The 13,801-nt window shown below is 40.7% G+C and overlaps 1 protein-coding gene across 7 annotated transcripts in view; it reads right to left on the bottom strand.

Moving 5' to 3' along the window:
* Positions 1-13,801, bottom strand: part of LOC122563483 (polycomb protein SCMH1-like) — a 188,539-nt gene that overhangs the window by 95,770 nt on the left and 78,968 nt on the right. For 5 of the 7 annotated variants that reach the window (XM_043717254.1, XM_043717253.1, XM_043717256.1 and 2 more), the window contains one exon: positions 3,052-3,286. The exons of the other annotated variants lie outside the window; for them this stretch is intronic. In XM_043717254.1, the coding sequence (XP_043573189.1) occupies positions 3,052-3,286 (235 nt within the window). The remainder of the gene's footprint in view (positions 1-3,051; positions 3,287-13,801) is intronic. 7 annotated transcript variants of the gene reach the window in all.

The following is a 13,801-nucleotide window of genomic DNA, read 5'->3' as shown; positions in this document are numbered from 1 at the left end:
CCAACGCCCCTCCCCCAAGTCCCTCCTCCCTACCTTTTATCTTGGCCTGCTTGGCACACCCTCCTCACTCCTGAAGAAGGGCTTATGCCCGAAACGTCGATTCTCCTGCTCCTTGGATGCTGCCTGACCTGCTGCGTTTTTCCAGCAACACATTTTTCAGCTCTGATCTCCAGCATCTGCAGTCCTCACTTTCTCCCTGTTACAAATAGGGTCTGACATCCAATGCACTGGCATTAGCCATCTTACAGCCGGACTTTCCATGAATTGTCTATCAACCTGCACACATCTGTGTATTGTCACAATCCAGGAGGTAATGAATATATCACTGTGGATAACACATTGACTGTCACATTCAGAACATTTGATGTTCCTCAAGATATCATATCCAACAATGGGCTGTAGTTCACTTGCATACCATTCCAAGAGATGTCCAGGAAGGGTGATATTTGACATATTATTTCTGCTCCTCACTATCTCTTGCTCTTGTGCTGGATTGAACTGGATACCCAGATAGCACACCACATGCAGAGAGAAGCTACACCACAGAGTAGAGATAAAATTGTATGAGGACCAGATCTGATCATGTTGTATGTCTATTGCGTTCGCAGAGTGCAATGTGTATGAGGCAAAATTCAAATCATTAAATACAAAGGTACTTGCCAAGATTTTTGGCTGGCTGTGTTAAATCCAGGAGCGACCTCTCCAGGCAATGGTTTCCCCTCACCAGCAGTTCTTAGTTTGAGAGACAGGACTACCCAGTTCTTCCATCACACACTCTTCCCAACCAGCCAAATGTACATGACGTAATGTTGGAAAGAAGGTACAAGGGAAAAATCAACAAGCATGCAGACAATTATCCAACTTGAAGCAGGTCAAAGCAGCAACATGTGGGTTTTTTGTACAAATACACAGGCTCCTGGAAAGACACTACGACATTGTGTTCAGCCAGCTCCGACATTGTCACAAACCACTGTGAAATCCTAGGATGAAACAGACGACACATCTGCATTGTACATAATCAACCATCCATCCTGCAGGATGATGACTCAGATACTGAAAATATCAAATCAGACTACAACCACAAATCTAATCCACATGATACGCATCTATCCATAACAACAGACAGCACACTACAGAGAGAAGCTATACCGCACAGTGGAGATAATTGTATGAAGACCAGATCTAGTCATGTTGTATTTCTGTCAACATGTTATTGTAATGTATAAAGAAAATGTACCAAACTGTGTAGTGATATACATTCACCAGAACAAGTTTCTTATTCTTCAAAGGAATAAATGAGACTGTGTGGGGAGGAGTTGCACTATTAAACAGAAAGGTGCTATACTTTTAAGACAGCTTGATGACACCAGAATAAGCCAGTACAGGAGGTATTCAGTCATACACTCCACCTGGCCCATCAGCAGTTAAGCAAAACAACCATCCATCATGCAGGGTGATGACTAGTCAGTCAGCCATTCAGCTTGTGTAATACACTAGGAATCTAAGGAAGCATATAACCCAAACTAGTCCCTAATCACTAAACCAGGAGGCCTGGCTCAAGTCCCATCTGCCCCGTAGATATATATAACATCTCTGAACAGGTTGATTAGAAAATATCTATAACCTGGACGAGGGGGGTTCTTAAGGCACTCCAGTAATGTCCCCAACCTTGAGCCAGAAGGTCTAATTTCAAGTCCCACCTGCTCCTGCCACATCATAATGTATCTGATCATGTTACTAGGGACAGCTTTATCTCAAAAGGAAATTTGGTGAAATAGTCAGTCACCAGGATATCGTTGTATTCTTGGATGTGGAAGGTATCAGTCACAATCTGTAGGAAGATCCCTTCCACAACACTGAACCTACCCATGGCCTGATATAACCTCGACATGAACCTGCTTAATCCTATTGAATATTTTTAAAGTGGTATAGTGTTATATCCGAATGATGACATCTGATCCAGCATTAGTCCTCCTCATAATTATTCTATTTGCACTCAGCATAAACTCAACTGGAACTGGCATCCATTGTACAAAGTATCATTTACACAGTTGGGTGTCACACTGATTGATGCAGCACCATCACTAGCATTTAAAGAAAGGAAAGGCCTCTCTATGTGCATAGTTAGATACAAGGCAACTGAACATTTCACAAAAACAATGGCTACGGAAGATTCCTGCGGTGGAAGAACTTAATCCCAACTCTTCATGTGCAAAAGCATCTTTCCCCAGGTTTGAACACCAAGAATGTCTACTCACCCATTCATCACTCCCCAGAGTCACAGGAACTGACAACATTTATAAAGTTGTTTCAGACCTTTTCCCAGATTTCTTTTTGGGCTGTCTGACAAACAGAATATATCCCAATAACAGAGAGACAGCCCGATCCCAAATACCAGCCAGTTACAGGGAGCTCCCCTCCAAATGATAGCATTTTCCTGGCAATCCAGGGGTTTAAATCCCAATGTCTGCTGGGGTCTCTGGGAGGTTTTAAAATTCACCCATGGGACATGGGTGTCAGTGGTTAGGCCAGTATTTATTGCCTGTCCCTAGTTGCCCTTGAGAAGGTGGTAGTGAGCTGCCTTCTTGAACTGCTGTAATCTCGGTGTTCAAGTGAGAATAGAAAGTTAATTGGAGAAAGTAAGGTACAGGTGAATGAAATGAACAAATATTTTGCTTTTGTCTTCACTATGGAGAATACAAAAACATCCCAGTAATAGCTGTAAGTCAGAAGATGGAAGGGAGAGAGGAATACAATGAAATTACAATTACTAGGGAAATGGTACTAAGCAAACTGATGGAACCAACGACTGTCAAGTCTCTTTCTGGTTCCCAGACAGGAATGTAGCAAATATAACCCCTCTCTTCAAGAAAGGAGGGAGGCAGAATATAGGAAACACTTACAGCAGGTTCTTGTATTGGGTCAGTATTTGCAGGGACCCCTTGTGAAGGGAACTTTGACAGCTCCCTGAGCGAAATGTGCCTTGAGCTGCCAAGGACCGTCGCTCTGGGAAAACCTCCCAGAAGCTTCCTCCTCCCCAGTGCTTCTCACCTAGAGGTGGCTGAAGCATTCCCGCATTCTTTTCACAGTTTCCAATTGGTTGAATTTCAGCCGAATCCACCAGCCGCCAGAAATCGTTTTTGTTGTCACTGCCATCGAGACGCAGTCGTAGGCGAACGCCTGTGATTCCAACAACCGTAGCGATGCAGGTCGAGGTGACATTCCGAGGATCCTGAGCTTCCAGCTTCATTCCGATCTTGAACTCATTTACAGGAGGAGTAAATGACTGGCGGGGGAAGGTGAAACAGGAGAGAAACGAGAAAGGTTTCCATGTCAATATTTAAACTTCACAACAGCAATTTATTCACATCCCAGAACACTGGCATTTTTAATTAATGAAGCTTTTCCTCTTCCTAAAAAAAAGGAGCCGCAGGCCATGGAGAAAATCAACAATTTTAGCATCTTGTGGGAGATGATATATCCATTTAAGACAAGTGATAAGGAACACTCAGAGGGTAGTGAATCTGTGAAATCCTTTACCACAGAGACTGGGTCATGAAGTATGTTCAAGACTCTGAGATGGACAGACTTTTAATCAGGAAGGGAATCGAAGGTCATGAGATAAGGCAAGAAAGTGGAGTTGAGGATCAGCCATGATCTTACGGAATGGTGAAGCAGATTAGATGGACTGAGTGGCCTACTTTTGCTCCCTTGTCTTATGGTCTTCCTCTTCCCAGGTGACCTGTACTTCTTTCTATTTCCCAGTTACTTTTATTCTTCAAACAGGGATAGAAGCAATTAGTCATCATCTCCACATTGTAGATGGTCACAGCACGAAAGAACAAAAACTCTTGATACAGTTGACCCAAAAATCAGCCAAAACAACGCAAAAGATCGATTTTGATTTTTCTTTTACTAACTGTGTCTGTTTGAGGAGGCTCCAAAATTTAATTGGTTTATTAGTACAAACCTATCAGGGATCTCTTAAAAGCTTTTAATAATTAAAACATACGTAGATTATGAATCAATTGATGACTAGCTAACTGACCCAGTTTTCAAATTGTGCTGTAGAGTTTTTGAATGTTTATAAAGCTTTGAAATTGCTCTGGTGAGTTGTGAATGTCTTTTTGCCATTTAAGAATTGGGTATGACTTTACAAATCTCTATAACGTCACCCCTCAGCCTCCAACGCTCCAGGGAAAATAACATGAAACACTTATTTCACACGCTTTCTACTTTGTGACAAATCCATTTCCACTGATATTACAATAAAGGGACCGGGTTACCAAGGACTATTCTTTGAAGCAAGAAAAGACACAACTTTTTCAATCAATGCCCAACTGCACTGGCTCATGGAACATCTTACTCTTGATGTTTTGCAAGTAAGTGTGAATGGAAACCTGAGCAAAAAAATTCAACTTAGAAAATTAGTGGAATATTTGCCCAAAGAGAAACTCCCATGGGTTAAAGATGTCAGAGAAGACCAGGAGATTATTGAGTCATAGAGTCGTACAGTGTGAAAATAGACCCTTCCGACCAACCCATCCTGGCTGACCATGTTTCCCAAACAAAGTCTTATTTGCCTGTGTTTGGCCCATAGCCCACTAAACCTTTCCTATTCATGTTGCTATCGGAATGTCTTTTAAATGTTGTCACTGTACCTGTATCTCCTATTTCGAGCTATGCAGTCATAGAGATGTACAGCATGGAAACAGACCCTTCGATCCAACTCGTCCATGCCGACCAGATATCCTAAATGAATCTAGTCCCAATTGCCAGCATTTGGCCCTGTAAACCCTTCTTATTCATAAATCCATCTAGATGCCTTTTAAAAATTGCAATTGTACCAGCCTCCACCACTTCCTCTGGCAGCTCATTCCATCATGCATCACCCGCTGCATGAAAAAGTTGCCCCTTAGGACTCTGTTAAATCTTTCCGCACTAACCTTAAACCTATCCCTCTAGTTCTGGTCTCCCCCACACTGGGGAAAAGACTTTGTCTATTTATCCTATCTATGTCCCTCATGATTTTCTAAACATCTATAAGGTCACCCCTCATCCTCCAATGCTCCAGGGAAAACAGCCCCAGCCTATTCAGCCTGTACCCATAGTTCAAACACTCCAACATTCTTCACAATGTTTTCTGAACTCTTTCAAATTTCACAACATCCTTTCTATAGCAGGGAGTCCAAACTTGCACACAGTATTCCAGAAGTGACCTAACCAATGCCCTGTGCAGCCACAACATGACCTCTCAACTCCTGTACTCAATGCTCTGACCAATAAAGGAAAGCAGACCAAATGCCTTCTTCACTATCCTGTGTACCTCCGACTCCACTTTTAATGCAGTGCATTCCGCATACAAACTACTCTCTTTGCGAAGAAGTTGACCCCTAGGTCCCTTTGAAATCTTATTCCTCTGACCATAAAAATATGTGTCTAGATTAGAGTGGTGCTGGAAAAGCACAGCAGGTCAGGCAGTGTCCGAAAAGCAGGAAAATCAACGTTCCTGGCCTGATGAAGTGCTTTTGCCCAAAATGTCATTTTTCCTGCTCATCGGATGCTGCCTGACCTGCTGTGCTTTTCCAGCACCACTTTAAATCTAAACTTCTGATCTCCAGCATCTGCAGTCCTCACTTTCACCTTCAAAATATGTCTCTAGTTTTGAACTCCCCCACCCTGGGGGAAGATCTTTGCTATTCACCTTATTTGTGCCCCAATGATTTTATCAACCATTGTATGGTCACCCCTCAAGTTCCTATTCTCCAGTGAAAAAGTGTCCCAGAAACCCCTGCTCCACCAAAGCTTTGTGGATCAAATTTCTACCCACTAGCTCTTTCAAAACAGAATTAAATAATAATGGAGTGCAAACAACGGGTTTGCAGACATTGTAGGTTCGGCCTATTTGATCTTATTCTCATAGCCGTGTCCCTACCTTTCAGGCAGAAGACCTGGGATCAAGCCTCACCTGCAGGATAACACACCTGAACAGGTTGTTTCAAAAATATACAGCCTCGTCTGATGAAGTCCCAACCCTAGAGTTACCATGTCACTCTTTGATGGAATGTCAAAAGCAGCTACCCCCACCACACTAAGTCCAGGAATCCTCTCCCAACACCAGTTTGCAGCAAGATTTGAAACGCATTGTTGGGCTGAACCTTTTTGAACATTTCGAGAAACTAGGCCTTTCTGAATAATACCAGCACTTTGAAGATGAAGTGACGATGACAAGTTGCCTGAACTCAGTTCATGTTCCCTCAATGTTACATGACTAAGGATAATTTCATAGATTCTGTACAGTGTGGAAGCAGACTATTCGGCCCATCAAGTCCACATCAACCCTCCAAACAGCATTCCACCCAGACCCACCAACTTAGCCTATCCCTGCATTTCCCATGGCTAACCCACCTAGCCTATACATTCCTGAACACTTTGGGCAATATAGCATGGCTAATCCACCAAACCTGCACATCTCTAGATTGTGGGAGGAAATCCATGCAGACATGGGGAAAATGTGTAAACCCCACACAGACATTTTAAAGGAAAGACACTTCCAGTGATTAAAAAGTACCACGCAATAGAAGGTAAACCTTGCATGAAAATCATAATGTGTGGTCCTATTTGAAATTAAATGGCTGCTGATATAAATGCTTGAGTTCAAAACAGTGAGCGTGACAGCCCAGTGAAAAGTTGTTTCAGACATGAGTGGGGATGGAGGAACTTGGTCTAGTTGCCAGTGAGACTACGGATTTGAGTAAGTATAAAATAGCTCATAAAAGACCGCAAGTAATTTTGTAAGAACATCTTGAGATGCTGAGAATGTGGAATTGAAGGAGATGAGAGGAGAATTGGGTGATATGGAGCAAACCACAAAGAGGAATTAAGAATTTGATGGGGTTTATGTGGAATGTAAACTCCAGCAAAGATCAGTTGGCCCAGATATTTAAATGAGCTGTGCATTTTAAATGAGCATGTTGCAATCAATGGCATCATCTTGGAATTGTGCCAGGGGCCTTAGCTCTATGTAACATTTTCATCAAGCTGAATATAACTTGCATTTTACTCCATTTCTTCTTTATTATTGGATTCAAATCACAATCATTAAAGGCATCTCAGCCTTGCCATTTCTGCCTATAACAAAGTTAATAATTCTGCCAACAACACAATTGTTCTAAAAATGCATTTCAAGAGAAAGGTGTGCCTGTTCTTGCTGGGACCACTGCCAGACCACAATGACTGTTTTGAAGAGTCAGTAAAGTTCTTTAATCTTTCAACAACTCAGTTTTAAGACAGGGCCAAGCTTAAACATCGGGCTGGAGGTCTGCCCAAAGAATCACAGAAATGTTCATCATGGTTTTGGCGCTCATTCAACTTGCTGCACCTTCGCTTTCTCCCAGGGGCAGGTAGTCAGCAGGAAAAGAATAACAAACAAACGTTCCTGCCCAATGCACAACTCATTTGGGGAGAAAAATGGTTCCTCTGAAGCTGAATAAGATCCAAGAAGATTTGAGCTACTCCCCACCCCACTCAACGATTTTATACTTTGAAAGTCAACATTTGCCAACATTGGAAATATGCAGAATAATAAACCTTGCTCACAAATCTGTAGGTGCCTATGATGTGGTGAAAATCCATTTTAGGGTTTGTAGAAATATTGGCATGGCTTGACAGGATTTTTTTATTCCTTTGGGTGACACGTGTAGCTAGCAAGGTTAACATTTGTGGCCCATCTCTAATCATCATTGCGAAGATGATGGTGAGCCATCTTCTTGAACCACCAGATGGTGCAGGGACACCAGTGAAGGGAGTTCCTAGATTGGGACCCAGTAACACTGAGCAATGGTGATATGCTGCTGCTCTGTGTAAGGAGCGAAAGGGAAATTGATTAACTGACTGGGGAACTCTTGGGAAAAATACAACCCTTGTGATAACACTCTCCTTAAAAGACAATTAAGTCATTAGCTGTAAAAATATAAAAAAACACCATTGCCAAATTTTCAATGTGCTGTACAATCTCCAGCTCCCTCAGTCAGAATCATTGTCTAATTAGGGAGGCTTTTGATCAAACTGTTTTAAATTACTAAATTACCTCTCTAATTAAATAATGCAGTAATCCAAGCAGTGGAGAATTCAACTTTTTTTATTTAAACACTTTTAAACTTTTAATTATTAGCAGTCAACATCTGTTCAGATTTAGACTGAGCCAATTGGCTTCAGAAAATTGTACGTTATCAATTGAACACCAAAACCTGACTGTTAAGTCAATTTTCTTTTACTAAACGCTGACTTAATTAATATATGACGAAAATGATAGAAGGCATTCATTGTCATGATTATGTTGACATAGTTTGAAAATGAACATTGTAAGGCATGATATCAAATGGTGAAGATATTTTAATATTAATCTGGAATAGGATTCAACAAATATCGACAATTCAATCCAAATTCTAGGGTTCTAGTGGCTAGTTATTTGAAGTGTTTAGTTATGTGTCAGGGAGGTACAGCTGTGACGAAAATACTGTTCAAAACTGGAATATACACGGAAATGATCCCTTGTTAGACAGGAACTTTAACGAAGTTAGAAGAGCTAACATTGGAACAGATATTCAGAGGCTAGGAACTATACCATGCACCTCTGTCTCCCTTGTGCCTGACCACTATCTATAGGAGCATAATGGAACACTCTAAACTTATCTACAAATGTGCAGCTCCAACAACACTCAAGAATCTCAATACTGTCCAGGATAAAGCAATTCTGCTTTATTGGCAAGTCATCCACCACCTTCAACGTTCACTACCACAATCACTGACACACTCAGGGTGTACCATCAGCTTGATGCACTGCAGAAATATGTCACCAATGCTCATTTGAAGCATCTTCCAATCCATAACCTCTACTGTCTAGAAGTACAAATGTATCAGATGCATGGGAACACCACCATCCACAATTTCCCACCATCACTCACCATCTTGACTTGGAAATATATCACCACTCCCTCACTATCACTGGGTCAAAATCATGGAACTTGCTTCCTAACATCACTGTGGGTATACCTAATCCTCATGGACTGCAGCAGTTCAAGATGGCAGCTTCCCCATTTTCACCAGGGCAATTAGGGGTAGACAATAAATGATGGCCCAGCCAGTGATACCCACATCCTGTGAATGAACAATAGCAATCAGAGCTGGAAGCCAAAATAGAAACTGATCCAACTCGTCCAGGGCTGAACTCATTTGAATGCATCTGGTTTGATTTTGCATTCTGTTTGGTGTTAAATCCCCAACAAAGACATACGTCAGTGAGATTGTGCCAAGGCCTCAAGTAGCAGGATGCAAACACTTCAAAATCCATAAACCTTTATAGAATGAACAACTTTTAAAAAGCAAAGGTTCAGGATCACAATCACAATCTCTCCACCCACTGCGTTATCAACCAAAGCTGAGCAAAGGGCAAGTCAAGACCTGGCATTTCTTCACGTGGCAAGGAGGGAACTGAAAGACAACTCCTGCTCAGGTAACAGCGATGTCCGGAGCAACAAACTATCTGCAGACAATTCAAAATCCAAGGGCAAGTGTTGACCACGGCATCCATTGATTCATTCATTACTAGGGGCGGCGTGGTGGCTCAGTGAGTAATGCTGCTGCCTCACAGTGCCAGGGACCCAGGTTCAATTCCACCCTCAGGTGACTGACCATGTGGAGTTTGCATGTTCTCCCCATGTCTGTGTGGGTTTCCTCTAGAGGACTGAGGTATAAGGGTATAGAAGTTATAACGCTGTTACATCTATAGAAGGATGTATTGACCTTGGAGAGAGTGCAGCATGGAAGTTACCCGGACGTGCTCCTGTTTCCTCCCACAGTCCAAAGATGTGCAGTTTAGGTGAATTAGGCATGGGAAATGTGGGGCTATAGAGGTATGGTGGGATGCTCTTTGACGATTCAGTATGGACTCAATGGGGGGAATAATCTGCTTCCACACTGTAGGGATTCTATGAACATTTGCCAATCAGAAAATACCATTCAACACAGAGGTAACTGGAAACTTCAAACTTTCTACCCTTAGGGCTGTGGATGTTGGGTTAATCAAACACCCACAATTGAGAATGGTACTTTTTTTCTCTTGGACACTGTTATCAAGGTACAAAGAGAGCACAATTGGGTAAATAGAGCTGAGATTCAGCTCAGCTATGGTTATCTGAATGACAGAATCAGTTCACACGATGAATGGTCTAATCTTTGTTCTAAACTTCAAAATTTATGCTTTTTTTTTCCCATTGTCCCTGGTAACTTGCTCATGGAAAATTTGTTGAATTACATTGGTTACTTTTCATATTTTGGCTCCAGTTCTTTCAGGTTTATTTTAGGATCAGTTTTAAAAGTGTAGGGCAGATTCCCATCAAGAAATGGTCAGAAATGTATGGACCAAAGTGATCTAACTAAAACCTAAAAGAGCGCACTTCAAAATGTAAAACAGAGAGCCACAATGTTCGAGCCATATGGACGTAGGAAAAAAATGGAAGAAATGACAGAAAGAGGAGACAAAGAGAAAGGGAAAAGGAAGGAACTTGGTTTTAAAAACACTAATATCAAATTGTAAAATGATTTCACGATCTGAAATTATTTTAAAAAGTATTTGGGAAGTTGGATCTTTCAAGGTTAATCATAACAGAATAAATTATGAATATTGACAGAAAACAGTTCAATTACAGAAGTGATTTGCCAAATATTCATCAAGTATTTAAAAATAAAAGCTAGGTTTGTAATTCAAATTGTGTAACATATTTTGAAATTGCTATGGAAAAGGACAAAAATACTGGAAACAATTTCTGGATTTGTACTTGAAATCGTTGATGACAGACTAGGCAGAAAGTTTGCAGAATATAAACTGCATGAAAAAATAATTAATTATCACAGAGATGCTGCTGGATTGTCAGCTGCAAAAGTAATATCTAAACAAACGGAAAAGCACGAATCTCACGAGCTGAATGTGGGGCAATACTAATGAACACATGAACAAGGGGAAGCTGTTCAGCCTCTCGAACCTTTCCAACATTCAATGAGATCATTACTGATCTGTGACCTAACTATACACACCTGCCTTTGGCTTAAATCCCTTAATATTGGGTGCTCAACAAAACTGTATCTGTCTCAGTTTTAAAATTAACAACAGAGCCAGCATCCACTGCTGTTTGTGGGAGAGAGTTCAAAACCTCTCCAACCCTGCATGTGTAGAAATGCTTCCTAACATCGCTCCTGAACAGTCTGGCCCTAATTCTGAGATTGTGCTCCTAGTTCTAGAATCCCCAAACTGTGGAAGGGATTTATCTTTATCTATCCTGTCTTTTCCTGTTAATGTCTTGAAGATTACAATCAGATCACTTCTTTACCTTTTACATTCCAGAGAAAAAGGGGCTAATTTGTATAATCTCTCCTCATGACTTAATCCGTGACGTCCGGATAACTTCCACGCTGCTCTCTCTCCAAGATTAATACATCCACCTCCAGGTGTGGAGCTGAGATCTGGTCTCAGTGCTCCAAGTGAAGGCTAAACAGCGTCTTGTATAACAGCAGCATAACTTCTATATCCTTGTACCTCAGTCCTCTAGATATAGAGGCCAACATTCCATTAGTTTTATTGATTATTTTCTGCATTTGTTCATGTGATATTTTAAAGATCTATGCACCTGAACCCTCAAATCTCTTTGGATATCCACTGTATTTAACTTCATACCATCTGGAAACTACCCTGATCTATCCTTTCTTAGTCTGAAGTAGAAAACAATGAAAATGATATGACAGGGAAAGATGAAACACTGGAGAGGTAGAAACTTTGCTCAATCATCTGTGAGAGCTTTATGGTTTGAAAAAAATTCAATATTGTATTACTCTGAACTTCTAAATGTTTTTCAAAAGAAACTTCACAAATGCAAATGAATTAAAACCGGGATAAAATGTGTACTGGATAAGGAATAGGATGAAAAAGGAAGGTCAGTGGAGTAATGAATATAAATTATGAATAATATTAAAACGAATAGCAACAATTGTCAGAGATCTTGAACAGTATGAAATGAGGTTCATGATAAAACTCTTGTTGCTTCTTATCTAAGTGTTTTATCTACTGCAGGAAACAAAATGCAGGATTGCTCATTTTACAGGAAACACTAAATCGGGAGTGATGTAGGGACAGACACAGAGTGGGTGGCAGTGATGTATTGCTTTGAGTGGTCTTAACTAGCAGAGAGTAAGAGACATCCTCCCCTCAGTGCAAGGAAATCCTGCTCTTGAAAACATGCCCCAGCTGGGGGGGCCAGGAAATCCAGTCTGCGGTTAGGATTTTACAGAATGATAGCCTTTGTATTTATGCTGAAGTCCCTGAGACGTACTCTGGGAAGTTTTATATGGCTGGTTATAATTAGTTCCATTCATTCCAAATTATGTCACATACTTTTGTATTCTCAAAGAAAAATCTTTCATTTGTAAAGCATTTTTGGCTTCCTCACGTTGTCCCCAGTCAGTTTGTAATCAATGCAGTGATTTCTGAAGTGCAGTCATCTTTGTAATCTTGGCAAAAATGGCAGCAAATTTATACAAAGCAAGCTGCCAGGAACAGCAACGAATAACTCATTTTGATAATCACAATTAATGGATAACTGTTGGGAAGGACACTGGGAGCACTCCCCTAATCATCTTCAATGGAAATATATTTTATGTTTGTAATATCATCAAGAAGATGGCAGCTCCAAAGTACTGCATGGAACGGTCAATCTTGATTATGTTTGTGCCTCTTACATGAGATTTGAACCCATGACCTTGTAAGGCACCATTTTATGAGGTACTGCAGATTTTCACTTTGATTAAAACAACTACAAAAACAGAGTTGTACATCAACAGACATTTCTCTAAATATCACACAGAAATTTCAATGAGTTTAATTGTTTTATTCCACAACAATCATTGGCTTGGGTTTCAATTCCAGGATCCATAAATTCAGAAATGTAAAACAGATTTTGAGTCGTCTTTTAAAAGTTATTTTAATTCTAGTTTCTACATTTTACAAGTTGGAAATAATTTTGTGACTATTACAGGAGTTTTCATCATGAACAAAGCTAACATCATAGTTATATCTGTATTGCGAAGTTTAAAACTGAAGAACAGGACAAGGAATGGACAAGTAGTTGGATTGATTAATGCACCCAGATTGTACCTCAAAAATATTCCAATCACAAAAATCCACTAATTGTTATGACCAAATGTGGAGAGTGAATTGGGCTCCTCTATTTAAGTCTCTTCATGGGCCACAACTAAGGTTTTTAAGTATTACCACACCCTAGATTATTAGTCAAAACGAAGGAGTTAATTACAACATTGTCTCAAAAGAATGAGGAATGTTATTACTTAATAACCCTGAGAATAATAATAATATCGAACACAGACATAAAAATGGATCTACTACTGAAAGAAAGAAGATAGGCAGTTTAAAAAATCCTTAGGTGTTAATTTTAAACCGAGACTGTGATTGTTTAGTTGATGCGTCCTCAGCAGTAATATAATATGTATCCTTTAGTTCCCGGTGATTGGATGCTTCTCTTATTTGCTTTCTCACTCTAGCATTGTCTGCGAAGATGCTGACAAAGACAGGGAAAGACAGAACAAGCCTTCCAGCTCTCTCGGGTCAATGAATTCAATACACGGAGTGACACCGAACAATTCTTCCGCCGCCTTCGCCTCCGTGCCTTCTTCTTCAATCAAGACTCTCGCCCACCCTCTGACGACCCCTTCTCCCACCTCCAACACACCCCGT

This window comes from Chiloscyllium plagiosum, chromosome 27 (assembly GCF_004010195.1).
Source record: "Chiloscyllium plagiosum isolate BGI_BamShark_2017 chromosome 27, ASM401019v2, whole genome shotgun sequence".
NCBI lineage: Eukaryota > Metazoa > Chordata > Chondrichthyes > Orectolobiformes > Hemiscylliidae > Chiloscyllium > Chiloscyllium plagiosum.
Note: the sequence above shows the minus strand (reverse complement) of the source record. Positions and strands in the feature narration are given on the sequence as shown.